Below are 18,701 nucleotides of genomic sequence, written 5' to 3' on the forward strand. Positions count from 1 at the left end.
ACTGACCACAGACAGTTCAAGCTATTTTTAGTGCTGCAGAGACAGTAAACGGTCTGCTAACGGTGCAAAGGACCATGATGAATGGCCTTGCTCTAAAAATGTATATATATTTGATAGAATATAACAGATAGAATTGCACAAAATCCATATGCGCAATGTTAATTTAACTATGGAAGTTTGTGCATTGCTATGTAGTCTCCATTCCTCAGTGTCGTATTTTCTTCATGCCCCCCCACCCCCCATTACATTTTATGTCATTATAGGAAACACATCTGGATGTAATTAGAGCCCTCCCCTCTTCTCCTCTCACTACCCTTTCTCCCTTACTCTCGCTTCTGTCCTCTCAGCATCTCTTGTCTCTGTCCTATCCTGTTCCTAATACCCCCTTACATTCTTACACTCACATTCATTTTCTCCGCCTCTCCTCCAAAGGGTCTCCCTCCCCCGTGCTTCACCTCTAGTCTCCCGCTGCCACCTCTTTTGCTGTAAAGTTTGTTGCTTTGTGAGCACACGGCATCATGAAGCCTGAGGACTGCATCTGGGCTCTCTCTCTGCTCCTGTCCCTCTGTTTGGCACAGCAGCAACAGACTAACTCTTCCAGGTGAGTTGTTTTCCATTCCTTGTGTGAAAGGCTTTGTGCAAGTTTTGGCTACATGTAATGTAGCCAAAACTTGGATGATGTTGAATTTGTTCTGGCTGTGATAACTGTTCCTCATATAGCAGTGTGTAAAGTTGTGAATTAGATGGTCAGCCTCTGAATTCTTGCCTAAATAACTGATTCCATTTAATTCTCATTCAGTATTTATATAGCTGCAGCAGTGTCCTGTTGGTTTTCTGAGCCGTGATGTGAGGCAAGCTAAGTCTGTGCCTGTGGTGGCTGAGCTGCTCCAGATGTTATTGCTTTTCTATCTGTCTGTGGGGTCGGTTCAGGATGCTTTGGCTCCAGAACTGCTTGGCTCTGATCAACAGGCGACTGTCTCACTCTACTGGGGTTCTGCAGTCTGCGTTCCTTAAATAGTTGTTTCCATTGTGTCTGAGGCGAGATGTTTTGAAAGGGATTAGCACGGGTCCTGGACCTATATTTGTTGTTCTTCAGCAATGATAAGTCTTACAGATAAAAAATACGAGATGATTAGAAAATGCATTTTTTTGGTCTTCCTGAGTGTAGGTTTTAGATATATTTTCTTAATGTAATGAAAGTATACACATACCTTGACTTGATTCCAATCAAAATGTCTTGACTCTTATTATATTGCCACAGACTGTTGTTGTTTTAAACATCTATTCTGTATCTTCTGGCCTGTCATTTCAGCTATTTAAAACAAATTACTAGCTTCACTAAAACTAGCAGGCTAAAATAAACATATTCCACGATGGTTCGTGTTTATCTCTGTCAGTTATAGTTTGGACAAGGGAATTGTCCAAAACGACAGAAAGCAATCTTTCAGACATGATTGAGTTTCAACACACTTTATTTGAAGCGGGCTACATAACATTACCATGAGGTTATAGCACAACTTTAAAGCTGCCACTTTTTTCTTTTTGTTGTTTCGTTATTCTGACAGGGTACTACCCAGAATACTGCCTGACTCAGCCTTTTTAGATGTATTGGTTTGCTGTTTGGTGTATAGTGATCTGTGTGCTGTTATGTGATATTGAACGATCCAGATGTAGAACTTAATAGCAGTTATTAAGGAAATTCATGAGATGAATTTGTTATGATTCATATGATCACCTTTTAGAATCTTGGGGAAATTAAGCCATGGTGAGTCAGCCATGGTCATAGCCATGTACAGGGTTAGAGATATTGAAAGCCAAGTTGAGTCACAGTTGAATTCTTATGATACATTGAAACGCAAAATAGTTGGGATTCTCAAGGACATTGGCCAAGAGGGAGGCGTTCTTGTTGGAGCGGCTTAAGGGATTTACAGATCTCAACAGGACATGATTCACACTTCACAATATGTGTGCGGAATTACGTAGTCAAAGTGGGGCTGTTTTAATATAGATTATACTGTATATTGTGCTATCATAACACACATCATATAGGCCTAAATATACAATAATTCTGTATATCCCTATACGTCATTATAGTGCTATTCTTTCCACTTTGTACATACCAGGCCCGTTTTCCACTGTGGAGGAGACCTGGTTTCAGACTCTGGATTTGTTGGCAGTGAGGGCTTTCCAAGCTTCTACAAACCCAACAGTAAATGCATATGGCGGATCACTGTGAGTCACTGAACCCCAACTACTCTCTCTCTCACACACACACACACACACACACACACACACACACACACACACTTGCTAAAGAGTCCTATCCACGAGCAGCCGTTGATATTTACATGAGACGTTCTATCTGACTCCATAGGTCCCCGAGGGCAACGTGGTCATGCTCTCCTTCCGCATCTTTGACCTGGAGGCTGACGCGCTCTGTCGCTATGACTACCTGGATGTGTACAACGGCCACTCCAACATGGTCCAAAAGCTTGGACGGTTTTGCGGAACGTTCCGGCCCGGCGCTCTCATGTCCACCACCAACACCATGATGCTGGAAATGGTGTCTGACACGGAGAACCAAGGGAGAGGCTTTGTGGCTTATTTCAGCGGAGGCAAACCCCATGCAAATGGTATTCGTGTATAATTGACCATTGTTCCCTATCCCGGGTCAGGACCCCCTGCAGCACTGCTTGTTTTACATCTCACCAGGACGTTACATCTGGTGTCTTGGTAGGATGGAAAAACCAGCAGTGCATGGGGGTTGCCACGGTCCGAAGTTGTAAAACAGCTGTTTTATATCACAATATGGTTTATGGTGTATTCATTTCCATACCCCCTAATACAACTTGTTTCAGATGACCAGTTCTGTGGGGGGAAGATGACAAAAGCCCAGGGAGAGATCATAACACCCAACTGGCCAGACAAGAAATACCCACCAGGCATCACCTGCTCCTGGCTTGTTACTGTGGAGCCTGATATGGTCACTTTCACAAGTTTCTGAGATTCCATTTACACATCTTTTGTGCAGTCACCATACAGTACATCACAGTTCTGTTTCTGACTTCTCTATGTTTTGGTACCAGGTCGTTGAAGTGAAGTTTGATAAGTTTGGCTTAGAGTCTGACACCTACTGCCGCTTTGACTATGTGGCATTCTTCAACGGAGGAGAGAGAGACGACTCTCGTCTGATTGGAAAATACTGTGGCGATAGGAGCCCTGAGTAAGTAACGATATAGAGCAGCGGTTCTCAAACTTTCTTATTTCAAGGACCCTCAATTGCATGCATTTGGCCTCAATAAATTAGCTGGGGACGTAGCTGTATGGTTATTATCGTGTTTTTAGTTTTCTTTCTTTTTTTCTTTTTTTTCTGGCTGTTTTTTCCAGTTTTAATTGTCATCGTCACCTATTGCACGCCTGTCCATCCTGGAAGAAGGTCCCCTCTTTTGTGTTCCTTGCTAAGTTTTCTTCTTTTTCTTTTCTCATCAACAGTTCTTTCTTGACTGATTGAGGTCCATTGTTTTGTTTCCTTTGATACATTTGGCTCTTTGAGACTGTAATAGTGATTATGGGCTTTAGAAATAAATGTGAGCTTTAATTTGGCTTCTCATCTGTTCCCTTTTTCTCTCTCTCTCTTCCTGGTGACACCCATAGAACCATTATCAGCAACGGCAATGTGATGCTTGTCCAGTTTGTGTCTGACCTCAGTGTGACATCTGATGGCTTCAGAGTCAGCTACAACAGCATCCCACATGGTTCTACATCCATTTACACTGACTCCGCATCAGTACCTCGTGTGGGGTCAAGCCCTTCAAAACCTGTGGTAAATGCTAGACGTCCTGCCACCACCACTACGCAGCCCCCCACCACCACGACCAAATATGTTGCCCCTCCTAAGCCAGTGCCCACCAAACGACTCAAACCAGCCAGGCCAGTTAGGCCCCGTGTATCAAGCACCACAGACCAGAATAGACAGAGGCCAAACGGGAAAAAGCCAGGTAAAAAGCCAGGTAATAGCCTACCAAGCATGTCAATATTATTGACATGCTTGGAATCATGTACTTTGGGGTTTACAAGTATTTTACAAGCTCTCTGTATGAATGCTTTACGTGTTGTTATATTCCAGTCCCTCAGAATCCACTCTGTGCCAAAGGATGTAAGAGAGATGGCACTATCAAGACCAGTTTCTGTGCCAGCGAATTTGGTGAGTGCCATGCAATTCATCACTATGCACATAAAGACCCCTATTTGGGGATTTAGGAGTGGGGAAACGGTGTTCCCCCACTAAAAGGAATGTTCGGAAAGTTCGGATTTAGACATCGATTAAACCCCATTTGCTGCTATGGGGTGATGAACTGAATGAGCAAATGGAATCACGCATCTTTGACTATACAATTATATAAAAACAATGGACAAAAGGAAGTGGCAGGCACTCACTTCTGCTGATTATAGGAAAATTACAAAGAGATGCATAGGTGAATAAGGAGAGATGACGCAGCCTGCCCTGCATTAGTGGCGCGGTGAGCGCCGCTCTTTACCAAACTAATTTGGCATACAGTTTACGGGTGCTTTTAAAATGCTTTCCCAAATGTGTTTGACCAAAATAGCAATTTAGGGGAAAGCGTGCCAGCACGCCCATGACCAGACCTATAAGCGCAAATACTGGTGTCGGCAAAAAAGATAGCGGGTGATGCTGGACGAAAATACCATTAAGGGACATAGAAAGCTCCTATATTCGTAATTTTTGGGCAGCGGCTGAATTGCGGGCCACGCTGCGGCCTGCGGCTAAAGTCGGAGACAAAAATTGAGCCCTTGGTCCAAGCCGCTACACAGAGCCCCGTCACAGCAGTTTGTGTCTGACATGATATCGACTGGCTAACCCACCAACCCACTCGTTAGACAATTTAAATATAGGATATGATGCAGTAATCAAACTGGGTTCGATTCAAAAATAAATGCTGCACCATCATAGCCACAAAATAAAAGAAAGAAATGTGAGAGCGTCTGCTAAATGCCTAAATTGTAATTGTAAATTGTGAGAAAATATCTGTGTGCAAGGGTGAGTTTTGAAGTGAAGTGAAGGTTCTCGAGATACATGAACTATACACAGACACGCATGCAGAAATGTTGTGCATTTATACTTATATAGGATATCTTGTTTATTTATTTATTTGCTAATAATTAAACCCTATCTGTCTGCTCTTCCAGTGATAACAGGGAAGGTGACATCACTAACCCCTGGGCCTCGGGGAACTCTTAACGTCAACATCTCCCTCATTAAGGCCTACAAGGCAGGTCGGTTGACCATCACACAAGCTGGAGAGGCCATGTCTGTGAAGCTGGTCTCACAATGCAAGAAATGCCCATTGCTACGCAAAGGTATGTCATTTACTGATTCTGACAAGTGCACAAACAAGCACACAGACACGGACATGCGCGCATGCTCACACACACACACACACACACACACACACACACACACACACACACACACACACACCCTCACACACACACACACACACACACACACACACACACACACGTTTTTTGATAAGACCGACTAATAATATGTAAAACATCTTTCTGTAAGGTATGAACTATATAATCATGGGTCAAGTGGATGAAGACGGACGTGCTACCCTGGCCCCTGGTGCATTCACAGCTCCGTATAAGGCCCCTCATCACAAACTGCTCAACAACATCAACAACCAGCCCTGCTAACCTCACACTGAAGTCTACCCAGGCCACAACACCATTCAAAACAAAATCCAGAAATGTATGCACAACCACAGTTGCAATGTGAAATAAGCACTATATTCCTATAACAGTTTTATATGATGCAATAAAGGAATATGCTGTATGCCCTTTATCTTGTTTTATCTTACACCACACTCCAGATAATTTATGTATTCTTTTTACATTCACATTTATTTGCATGAATGTCAACCAAAGGACATAATATAGTCCTACATACTTACACCTAGAAACCCCATTCAACCCTATTTAGGTTAATCTTACGGTGGACATGTTTGCCTGAAAAGGAATCTTTGAAATATTTCATAGTTTTAGAAATATAGTGCTTTCAAATTTGAGTAATTTATAATGGGGCTCAATGGCAGCTATTAGCACGTCAAAAGATCACTTTCACCTAAAAACTCCATTCACACTTTTTATAATGCAGCTTACTGCATGTGGAGACACATGCTGGAACTTTTTACTTTGAAATGTTTTGTAGTTTCTGAGTTATATTGTATATTGCCATTCTCAATGACAATAGCACAAACTTTGGCATGCTACTATGTGCTAAAATCTGTCTTTAAACTTGAGTTTGTGAGCTCTCTCTACTCTGCCTCCATCTTGTGAATTGTGGGTAGACCTGCCTCATTTAGTTACCACCACCAGTCAGAAGCCACCAGAGTCCAATCTCTTGCTGAAGATAGTAGAGATGCTCCGATAATCGGCCAGCGATCGGTGATCGGCCATATCACTCTGATCGGTGATCGGCAATTAAGTGGTATAAATGTCAATCAGATATAACATTATTTTGCATTTTTGTGACAGGCCTAAACATTGTCCCCTTCCTCCCCACACACAGGAGCAGTTTTGACGTGGGTTTTGACATAGGCCTAATCCTATAATCATTTTGGAAATATCAAAATGTGCAACATTTCACAAGATCAGTATTGGTATCGGACCTATATCGGCCGATCATGAGAAAAACAATTTGGTGATCCCGTATCGGTCCCAAAAACCCTGATCGGAGCATCCCTAGCAGATCGGCTTGTCTTGTGTCATAGTGGTCTGTATTATGGAATAAGCATTATTTGTTATGGACAGATCTGTACAGACTGTATCGAATCTAATGCACCATTTTAAAGTGTCATCATGCAACAGTGCCACTGTGTGGCCTTTATTATAAGTGCAAAGCCAGACAGGAACACATTTATTTGTAACAGACTACAGGCTCCGTCTTCTAAGCAAATTTAAGACTTCCGGTCTGAGAGCTAGCAGATTTAAGACATCCGGTTGCCTTCAGAATAAAATAAGATTTTTAATTCGTTAATTAAATAACTATTACGTTACATTATTAGTGTAAAAGTGTGTTCTTTTCGTTAAGAATCACCCAACAAGGATTGTAGTTTAGCCCAGCCGGGCAATAGTTTATTATAAAGTCCCGTGCTAAGAGTAGTAATAAACAACCTGTCAGCTCAGTCTAGTGCAACCAACAACAGGTACCGTGCGTACCGTGCGTCACACACCTGTATAAGCAAGGTTCCTATCCAAGCAATAAAGGTTCCTATTTCATCAAGCAATAATACACCTATTATAACAATTAGTATTATTATTACATTACAGTTATTGTAAAGACACACATTATGTTTCTGTGTAAAAATAAGTAATTAAATTACTAATAAGTAATTAAATAATAATAAAAGTTATCTAAATGGATAAATGCTATTCACTGGAGTGCATGGACTTTATAAAGTGGACACTGGACAAAAGAGGCCTCCGCGAGGCAACTATCTGGACATACCCACGCGTTCAGGGAGATGTCCTCTGTCACACCCTACTCTCCGCTAAGCGGGAGAGGTGTAAAATTCACAGCAGCAGACCTTCTACTGTGGTCAATGCTGAAAAAAGTACCGTTTCCGGACCCAGAATGGACACTGGACAAAGAGGCCTCCGCGAGGCAACTATCTGGACATACCCACGCGTTCGGGGAGATGTCCTCTACCACACCCCACTCTCCGCTAAGCGGGAGAGGTGTAAAATTCACAGCAGCAGACCTTCTACTGGGGTCAATGCTGAAAAAAGTACCGTTTCCGGACCCAGAATGGACACTGGACAAAGAGGCCTCCGCGAGGCAACTATCTGGACATACCCACGCGTTCGGGGAGATGTCCTCTACCACACCCCACTCTCCGCTAAGCGGGAGAGGTGTAAAATTCACAGCAGCAGACCTTCTACTGGGGTCAATGCTGAAAAAAGTACCGTTTCCGGACCCAGAATGGACACTGGACAAAGAGGCCTCCGCGAGGCAACTATCTGGACATACCCACGCGTTCGGGGAGATGTCCTCTACCACACCCCACTCTCCGCTAAGCGGGAGAGGTGTAAAATTCACAGCAGCAGACCTTCTACTGTGGTCAATGCTCAAAAAAGTACCGTTTCCGGACCCAGAATGGACACTGGACAAAGAGGCCTCCGCGAGGCAACTATCTGGACATACCCACGCGTTCGGGGAGATGTCCTCTACCACTCCCCACTCTCCGCTAAGCGGGAGAGGTGTAAAATTCACAGCAGCAGACCTTCTACTGGGGTCAATGCTGAAAAAAGTACCGTTTCCGGACCCAGAATGGACACTGGACAAAGAGGCCTCCGCGAGGCAACTATCTGGACATACCCACGCGTTCGGGGAGATGTCCTCTACCACACCCCACTCTCCGCTAAGCGGGAGAGGTGTAAAATTCACAGCAGCAGACCTTCTACTGTGGTCAATGCTCAAAAAAGTACCGTTTCCGGACCCAGAATGGACACTGGACAAAGAGGCCTCCGCGAGGCAACTATCTGGACATACCCACGCGTTCGGGGAGATGTCCTCTACCACTCCCCACTCTCCGCTAAGCGGGAGAGGTGTAAAATTCACAGCAGCAGACCTTCTACTGGGGTCAATGCTGAAAAAAGTACCGTTTCCGGACCCAGAATGGACACTGGACAAAGAGGCCTCCGCGAGGCAACTATTTGGACATACCCACGCGTTCGGGGAGATGTCCTCTACCACACCCCACTCTCCGCTAAGCGGGAGAGGTGTAAAATTCACAGCAGCAGACCTTCTACTGGGGTCAACGCTCAAAAAAGTACCGTTTCCGGACCCAGAATGGACACTGGACAAAGACGGCTCCGCGAGGCAACTATCTGGACATACCCACGCGTTCAGGGAGAAGGCCTCTACCACACCCCACTCTCCGCTAAGCGGGAGAGGTGTAAAATTCACAGCAGCAGACCTTCTACTGGGGTCAACGCTAAAAAAGTGCCGTTTCACTGGCCTATAACAACAGACATTGTATGTGTAAAGTGGGTAAAGTAATACTATTACAGTTCTTTTTTGCTCATAAGACGGAGCCAAGGATAAACTAGCAAGGATAAGACTTCCGGTGGCCGATCGAGCTCTTCAGAATAAAAGTATACTCTCTAGAATAAACAAAAACTATTAATTTGCACATTAAAACAATATATTAAGCATTTAAACGAAAATATATAACGCAAATTATGTTTGCATTTATAACAGTTATAACATTCAGTTCACTGGAGTGCATATAGCCCTTATGCTATAGCCCTTAATAGGACACGGACAAATAGATCTTTGTTTGATTGATTGATTGATTGATTGATTGATTGAACAGTATCTTGAATTACAGTACATTTCAAGCACAATTCAATACAAAAACTGTTCAATGTGAGTGGACGACCCAATAAAGCATTACACTTGTTTACAAGAGGGTCCACCAACTCCACCTTGTTCAATTCATCATAAGATTTTAAGACAAGTGTACAAATATACACTTATAGCCAAAAACAGGAAATCATCATAGAGGGGGGAATTAGGGGAAAGAAAACATATAGCCTACAGTGAGGGGGAAAGGGGGGGGGGGGGGGGGGGTTCATATTTTACGGGGGCCAGTTTCGAATTGCAGTCATCCGTATAGGTGTCCTTTGAGACCAGTTTTGAAGGAGTCAAGGGATTTGCATGTCTTAATGACTGTTGGTAGGGCGTTCCACATTTTGGTGGCATAGGAGCAAAATTAATTTTGTCCCTTTTGTGCCGAATCTGGGTTGCACATGGTTTGTTGAATTCCTTCTGGTGGACTTCGTTAACATTAAGGAAGTATTTAGTCAGGTACATGAGTATCTTAGTGAAGTATTTAGACAGGTACTACATGGGTATCTTAGTGAAGTATTTAGACAGGTACATGGGTATCTTGGTGATCTTGGAATTATTGATCTAGCTTCACCTGAAATTAGCTTCAGAAAGTAATCAACTGAGCTGCATGAAGCAAATCCAGAGAGAGAGAGAGAGGGAGGGAGGGGTATCTACCTGTGTTATTTATGAAACGGTTTAATCATTTATTTGTAATCTTTTAATAATCACAAGATAGCCTTATTGTAGAAGTTAAATTATCCCCATCTGAGTTCATGGAAACGGCATCTATTCAGTGTCTCGTTTCCTTGATCCATTTGTTAAATATTCTTTACTCACTCAACTCACTGAAAGTTGTATTTGAATGTAATAATGTTGTTCCACTGTCTCCAATGGAAGTCCTCTTGTAGGTTAATATATTAGTGTTGAGTCCATGCAGCTACGCAAGTCCAAGTCAGAGAGAGAGAAGTACATGGTATTGGAATCTAAATATACGTAAAGTACCAAAAGTAGATTTCACATATAGGGCTGAAGTGTTTAATGTATCTTTTGAAATAATAGTCGAGATCTACAAAATAACCACACTAAAGTTTTCATTATAATTGGCGTAAAAGTACAATATTTGCCTCTGAGGAGACACAACATATTGTATAAAATGTGTGGACCATCTATGGGTGAGTGTGTGATGCAGAACTGAGTCTATTAAAGAGCAATTTCCCCTCAAACCGGAAGAATAACAATAAAAGCTCTCGTACGTAGCCTGTAGCTTTTATTGAGAAAAATCGGTTTGAGGGAAAAGGAAGTTCCGGAAGATTGCTGACTACAAAACAATACTACAACATGACGTAGCGATATCATCCGCTCCCGACCGGTTCATGAACCCGAAATGGGATGGTGCCCGGCCAGGCTACCTGTGTATAAGTGGACATGACAGAGGACCAGCAACCAGCAAAGCAGAGGTCCATTCGCTCAGAATGACTCAGACTGAGTTATTTTAATTATTTTTTTTATTGATTTTTTTGATGCAAGTAAAAGAGAGAAGAGAGCAGAAATATACGCCCGCACACTGAGTATCTGCTCGGTAAAGAGTTTTACATAATATTCAGTAAAGACATTGAATCAAACCATCCATTCAATCAAACCAACCTTTCAATCAAAGCATCCATTCCATTCATGTTCCTCTCATTAGCATCACCACAAGAACACTGGTAGTGACACCACAAGACCCTGAGAGTCAGTGTCCACCCATTTTGGGCAGGAACCCCTTTTGTTGTTTTAAGCATTATGTTGTACTTTAGCTAATCAAAAATAGCAGATCTACAAGCTCACCAAGTGCCGCGCTACGAGCTTGTAGGTCTGGTATTTTTTGAAAAATCGTGAAAAACATCCCAAATGTTTGAATTTATATTATTTCAGAGCAAACGTTTTTAACTCAAATATTTGCTTATTGGGGGGTCCCTGGAACTACATATTTTCAGATGGGGCTCGGCGGGTAATTACATACATTTTTGGGGGTCCTTGACATAAAAATGTTTCAGAACGACTGACATAGAAACATGGGGTTTTTCAGAAAACTGTCAAGATTTAGAAGGCATTTGTAGAATCGTCCTCAGGTCTAAATTGGTTAATGTCTCTTCATGCCTTCAGTATGGCGTTACAATTTTTCCAAAGTTCAGTATTACTACATTTATTTATTCATTTTCAAAGGTAAAATCAGTCTTCCTGCTTTGAGGGGATGAACAATTAACCTATACCTCATAATTAGGCCTCGTGCAATATCACTTCCAATGTTGACTGAACAATAAGCACTTTAAAGACTTTTTATATAGTTAGATTCATTTATGCAGCTAAACTGCACTTTGACTTTACTTAAAAGTCACTCACACTCTCACACACACACACACACACACACACACACACACACACACACACACACACACACACACACACAGTCACACACACAGGTTGTGTAATCTCCACGTTATTCAGCGTGCTCACTGCTCAGCTGTTATTTTGCAGACAGAGGGAAATGTGCGATGGCAGAGCTCATCATCCCATAGGTCAGATACTAGAAAGAGAAAGTTGAACATTAAATGAAAGACTCTAAAGTCTCATAGGTCTACTGTGTTACGTAAAGGTCACAAAAGGTGCTGTCATTATCATTATAATTTGTTGTTATTATAATTTATTGTTATTGTTGTCATGCAGATGTACCGTGACAATGGGGAGGACACACACACACACACGCACGCACGCACGCACGCACGCACGCACACACACACACACACACACACACACACACACACACACACACACACACACACACACACACACACCCTGGCCTACAGGCTAAACTTGATTTGATGTGAATGCTTGAGAACAGGGTACAATGACAATGGGATCCTGGAACACTTAATTGAGACAAAGACAGATAAACATGATGAGTGATGAATGGAGGGCCGTGCCAGTCTGAATATTTCATATCTTTTGTCAGGTGCATGTGCGCTGTGAACAACAAGTGTGACTCGGCCTTTTTATACACATTACCAAATTTAACCAGACAAGGAAGGTAAAAAAAAAATATATATACACTCACGGAACTGTCCTTAAAGGAACTTTATTGTTTCGATTTCCCAGAGTATAATTTTTCAGTTCCTTGTTCCTTGTATAATACAAGGAACAAGGAACTGAAAAATTATACTCTGGGAAATCGAAACAATAAAGTTCCTTTAAGGACAGTTCCGTGAGTGCTCGTAGTCTCTTGTTTAACAGGTTCTTCCCAGACCGTGCACGCGATAAAAGACATTAAAATGAATTGCAGTCGTGCCTTCCTTGATTTAGATGCGTGGTGAGACGAGAAAAAAGGACGAGACGAGAAAAAAGATGAGGAGAAAAAAAGACAAGATGAGACGAGCTGTTTTGGGGGGAATTAGTGCCATCTAATGGCAATTTAATTGGAAAAAACATGCTGTCTGTATTACTCTTATTACACTATTACACTATTATACTTATTACACAACACTAATTACTTACTTAATAATTACTTATTACACTGTCACGGGGCAGCCCGTGCCCTACACACAGACAATGATTGGGGACATGGCATAAACTTTACTACACCTGCTTCCAATTAATTATCATCAATTAGCCGGCTTGGAAGTGGCGGTTCAAGTTGTAAAGTGTATGTTCTATTTATTGATACTGTAACTGAAATGCATTGCTGAAGGATACTAATTGTTTTAAAGGTATTTATTGATGTGAAGTTGAATTGAGTGTGGGTCACCTCTCCCTCTGCAGTGGCATTCATGTTGACTGGGAAGGTGCCAAGTGCTGCAGAGGAGGAGGGGTGTTTGAGTCGAGAGCAATCTTATTTAAAAACAAACTATAGTTTGTGTATGAATGGACGTCCGGAATTTCATGTTTAAGTTCAGGTTAAAACCTTCAGTAATGGTGCGTTAACTCATTGGCCTTTTGTATGCTTATGGTGAGTTAATTGAATTGCCAATTTGCTGTGATACAGTTTGGTATGTCTCTCTCCTATAAAGGGGAGACCGCAGCTGATGTGTGTTAGTTAGACCTTGGTTGACACACAGGTAACAGCCTAAGTGAGAGCTGCCAGGGCCCTTTGGAAAGTAAGGGTATATGGCCTGTTACAGCTTCTCCTTGTTTTAGGTGTTGTTCAGTAGTGTTGTCTTCAAGTGTGTTTGTTTGTACATCTGTTATTTTGGCCAAATCTTCATTGTCTTTGCAGAGGCCGCACTGTACCATAATCTGCACGGGACTGGAAAGGTGAATAAAAAAACCCTAAAAGGGCATTCTTGGACTGTCTTCTGTCTGTCTTTTTGGAGCCTTGGCCGGTCGGCCAACTTCACATACACTATTACATTTATTACACTTGCACTTATCGGATTGAGGGAACATAGGGCTGAGGGAACATAGGGTCTGTTTTGAAATGGGGTAACATACTACCCAGCTAGCAAGTCATGGCGCGCCGCCGGCGTGAGGCGGTTCCCGCGCGCCGCTGATCGTGTCCTCCGCCGGGCGCGTGACGCGACGTGGGTCGTTCTTGATCAGCGTGGGCCGCGCTGGCGCCCCGCTTCTCTGCCGCGCCTCGAACGTCAGCTACCGACGGCAGCAGCAGGACAGCGTGGAGCTGTCTTATGACACCCCCCCCCCCCCCCCCCCCCCATATATATTGCGACCCCGCACCCCTCGATCCTCCCCCATGCTCACCTCCCTCCCACATATTTATAGAAACATAATAAAGCAGCAAATGTATACTTAATTTTGTTTATTAGGAAAAAAAAGGTTACAATGAAAACATTTGGACAGCCATTAAACATAGGCACATAGAACTGAGGGAACATAGGGCTGAGGGAACATAGGCATGACCCCTGCACAACAACAAGGTGACAACAAGGAAGAAGGAACTAATAATGAATTGCATTTTCATAGCGCTTTTCCAAGTGCTCAAAGCGCTTTACAATGGTTCATTCATTCATACATTGGGAGGTGAAACTCATAAACTATATATAAATAGTTACACTTAGGGACTGTCAATGGCTAACCGGCAGGTTAGCCATTGACGTGACGTGACATTGACATTCACGTGACGTGAAAGTGTGTCCTTAATAAGTGTATATAAGAGCTGCTGTTTCTGATCCTCAACACTGGACGAGCATCATTCTACTGAAGGTTTGACGTGACTCCTCTCCTCCTGTCCTGTCTTGTGATGTCCTCTCCTCCTGTCCTGTCTTGTGATGTCCTCTCCTCCTGTCCTGTCTTGTGATGTCCTCTCCTCCTGTCCTGTCTTGTGATGTCCTCTCCTCCTGTCCTGTCCTCTCCTCCTGTCCTGTCTTGTGATGTCCTCTCCTCCTGTCCTGTCTTGTGATGTCCTCTCCTCCTGTCCTGTCCTCTCCTCCTGTCCTGTCTTGTGATGTCCTCTCCTCCTGTCCTGTCCTGTCTTGTGATGTCCTCTCCTCCTGTCCTGTCCTCTCCTCCTGTCCTGTCTTGTTGTCGTTGTTGTTGTTGTTACTTCTCGGACTGAAGTATATCTCTAACATGTCTCTCTGCTTCTTTCTAGAAGGAATTCATTCATCATCTCCATCTCCATCATCATCATGACCATGAGGATGCTGAGTGTGCCTCTACTTCTCTGCGCTGTGATGGTCTTGACTGCTGCTGCTCCTGCAGGTGTGTGTGTGTGTGTGTGTGTGTGTGTGTGTGTGTGTGTGTGTGTGTGTGTGTGTATGTGCGCGTGCGACAAACAAACAAACAAACAAACAAACAAACAAAAGACTCCATGAATACAAGACTTCATGGGATGTGTAATTGATAGAAAATAACTTCAAAAAATAGGAATAAAAAAAATAAATCCAAAAAGGTAGCACATCCAAAAATGTAATAAATGGCGGACAAAGTAATTCCGCAATTCCATCTCTTTATTGGGTGTGTGCCAATTTTTACTATTAATACAGAACATATATACATTTGTCCAGCCCTATATACATTTCGACCACTGGAAAATAGCAGATGTACAAGCCCACATTGTGTCACGATGATGCAATGCATTGTGAGCTTGTAAATCTTCTATTTTCAATATAGCCTACATTTGAATGTAACTTGAAATGGGACTTGGTGTACATTGGGTACCTTTGGTACTTTTAGTATTTTTTTGGTACTTTTAGTTGGCTATTCTGAGTGGCCAAAGAGCATTGATCACGCCTCCAGGTCTTTAGTTTACTCAAGTTAGGGAATAAGACGTGGTACTTAAGAGTTAAGACACGCAAAATACAGCCCTTGCAAGTGTCTGTTGTATTTTCAGGGGAGCATGCAGTTGCCAAGAGGAGTGTGAAATGTCTAAACAGATGGAATGTACACTGCTACATATTCTTACCGGCTGCGATGACCTGGACTGATGCAGAGGTAGAATGAACAAACACAAACTACTGTATTTCTATTGTGCATCTATCTATAGTATATGCATGCATTATTTGAATAATATTCTTCCGTTGATATGTTCTGTAGCGAACCTGTTTGTCACTGGGCGGAAACCTGGCATCCATTCACAGCGAAGCAGAACACAAGTTCGTTCAAGACCTGATACGTTCTAAAACAGGTGGACTGCCTACAGCGTGGATCGGTGGCTATGATGCAGAAGGCATGGTAAGGACCAATAACCATCATGAACCGATAGGCCAGTCAATCTAAGGTAAAAAAGGGCTTGAGCCAAAATAAATTGCAACGGTAATCGGTTCATCCAAATAACATATTAAAAATAGAGTAGGCTATTGTGGATATCATGTTAAATTCAGGGGTTGAAAAGTTGGAGTAGCCTACCATTAAAAACCTATAGTCCCCGGCCCTAAGGCAAACAAATACCGTAACTAAAAAAGTCTAATTTGAATTATGCTTTAAGAAGCATGTAATGCTAAAACGGCAATAGCCTCTTGCCCAAATGCGATGAGGTCAGCACATTTGGACACATTTGGCACAATAGGTGGCTATGGCCTAATTTAGCCCAAGGAGTGTTTTCCGTGCAAAACTAATGCTTGGAATAGATCCTGAATCATGAAAAACCCCTAGTTTGAGACATTACATGCTTCTTAAAGCATAATTAATATTAGATTTGTTTTGCCTTATAGGTTTTTAATGGTACTCCAATTTTACCATGAATTTTGTACCCCTGAATTTACCATGATGCACAATCCTACACGTCTCTGCGTGTGTGTACGTGTGTGCGTGCGTGTGCGTGTGTACGGTTGTAATGCACTCGAGAACCTTTGAACCCACTGACTTCACATTTGACACACGCGTTCCACTCCCCCACAGGGAGTGCAGTGCCCGGTATCCAGTCGGTCGGACCCACGTAAAAGACTCTGCTCAGGCTCTGCCAGGGCCTAATCAGCCTAAGTCCCCTCACCTGTGCAATTCCCAGCCAATTGATTGCCATAGCAACCCCACACCTGCCAATTTATTAATTAACCAGTACACTTTTCACAGTCAGTTTGCACTCTTCAGGCACAGGCAGAGATCTCCATATTATGGAGATCTGTATGTGCCTTTTTAACTCTCTGTCTGTGTCCCTTTTGTGAAAGGGACACAGACAGAGATGACAAGTTGACAACAGGTATTATTAGGTGAACGGAGGCGTTGTTAGCTTGTATATCTGCTATTTTCACAATATCTATCTGTGGAACCGAGTTAAACTAAATGTAATGCCTCAACTGGTACATTCCAGTGTTTGTCAGGGTGGCGGGTCACAACCGGTTCCAAGTTTAGAATAATGACATCTGCCCATATCAAATAACACCAACTGGAAAATGCGTAACATAATATTATTGTGCAAACTATCTGTGAAGTCGATGTTATTTTGTTAGCCGGTTAGCCATTGACAGTCCCTATACTATAGGGAACGTCAATGGCTAACATATTATATTGTATTGGCATTCATGATGTTGCATGTCGTCTAGAATGTTGCTTGGATGTGGAGTGACGGCAGCCCAATGACCTTCACAGCCTGGGGCGAGGGAGAACCTAACAACGCTGGTGGAAATCAACAGAACTGCATGGATATGAACTGGGGAGGTAAGTCACAATCTTTTAACATTGGAAAATAGGAAAAAACTGTGGAAAAAGGTATTAAAATATTTTACTTGGGTAAAAGTATCATTACTGCAATCTAGAGATACTCTGTTACAAGTAAAAAGTACAGAATTCGAAATGCACCAAAAAGAAAACCTGAATTTGAATCTTTTTATAATAGCAGATCTACAAGCTCACAATGCGCATGACGACGAATTGTGAGCTTGTAGATCGGCTATTCAAATGGCTGAAATGTAGCCTGAGGGCAAAATTGTTCTTAAGTACAGTACTTGAGTGCCCATACCCGAAGGCGGGGTTGGCGAAAGGGCCTTTCTGTGTGGAGTTTGCATGTTCTCCCCGTGTCCCCTAGGGTAGGTACCCTCACATGTTCTCCCCGTGTCCCCTAGGGTAGGTACCCTCACAAAAACATGCAGTAATCCTGGTCTCTAAACTGCCTCCCCCTGGCCAGCCGGTGCGCCTGATGGAGGGGAAAGGAACTGGTTGGAATAACGTGTTCCTTCCACGCGCTACGTCCAACCAGGGAAACTCCCCCCTGTCAGGTGTAAAGGAGCAACTTGGACATTCAAGCATGAAGGAAGCATGAGTTAAGTCTGTTGCTCTCCCCAGGTTGGCGGAGGGTGTGTAGAGCCCAGGATCACATTAGATGATTGACACAGGGGTGAAAAATGGGTTACAAAACTGTGGGATAAAGAATATATGAAAAAAAAAGTACAGTACTTGAGTAGGCCTACCTGTAGGCTACATTAGTAACTTTACACCACTGCCTTTTAACGATGTTTTCCTTTTAATAACAACAAATTATAATGATAATGACAGCACCTTTACGTAACACAGTAGACCTATGAGACTTTAGAGTCTTTCATTTAATGTTTCTCTTTCTAGTATCTGACCTGTGGGATGATGAGCTCTGCCATCGCACATTTCCCTCTGTCTGCAAAATAACAGCTGAGCAGTGAGCACGCTGAATAACGTGGAGATTACACAACCTGTGTGTGTGACTGTGTGTGTGTGTGTGTGTGTGTGTGTGTGTGTGTGTGTGTGTGTGTGTGTGTGAGAGTGTGAGTGACTTTTAAGTAAAGTCAAAGTGCAGTTTAGCTGCATAAATGAATCTAACTATATAAAAAGTCTTTAAAGTGCTTATTGTTCAGTCAACATTGGAAGTGATATTGCACGAGGC

The 18,701-nt window shown here is 42.8% G+C and overlaps 1 protein-coding gene across 2 annotated transcripts; it reads left to right on the forward strand.

Annotated features, from left to right (window-relative positions):
• Positions 1-331: 331 nt before the first annotated feature.
• On the forward strand, positions 332-5,860 carry pcolcea (procollagen C-endopeptidase enhancer a). 2 transcript variants are annotated; one of them, XM_083767203.1, is made up of 9 exons: positions 332-601; positions 2,124-2,232; positions 2,375-2,633; positions 2,859-2,983; positions 3,087-3,223; positions 3,655-4,010; positions 4,127-4,204; positions 5,209-5,379; positions 5,591-5,860. In XM_083767203.1, the coding sequence occupies exons 1-9, from the start codon at positions 519-521 to the stop codon at positions 5,719-5,721; spliced, it is 1,449 nt and encodes a 482-aa protein (XP_083623329.1). In that variant the 5' UTR covers positions 332-518; the 3' UTR covers positions 5,722-5,860. The 2 variants fall into 2 exon arrangements, with proteins under 2 accessions (XP_083623329.1, XP_083623330.1); XM_083767204.1 differs by having other exon boundaries at positions 3,655-3,998.
• Positions 5,861-18,701: the final 12,841 nt, after the last annotated feature.

Source organism: Protomyctophum parallelum (genome assembly GCF_964188405.1).
Source record: "Protomyctophum parallelum genome assembly, chromosome: 1".
NCBI classification, from domain to species: Eukaryota; Metazoa; Chordata; class Actinopteri; order Myctophiformes; family Myctophidae; genus Protomyctophum; species Protomyctophum parallelum.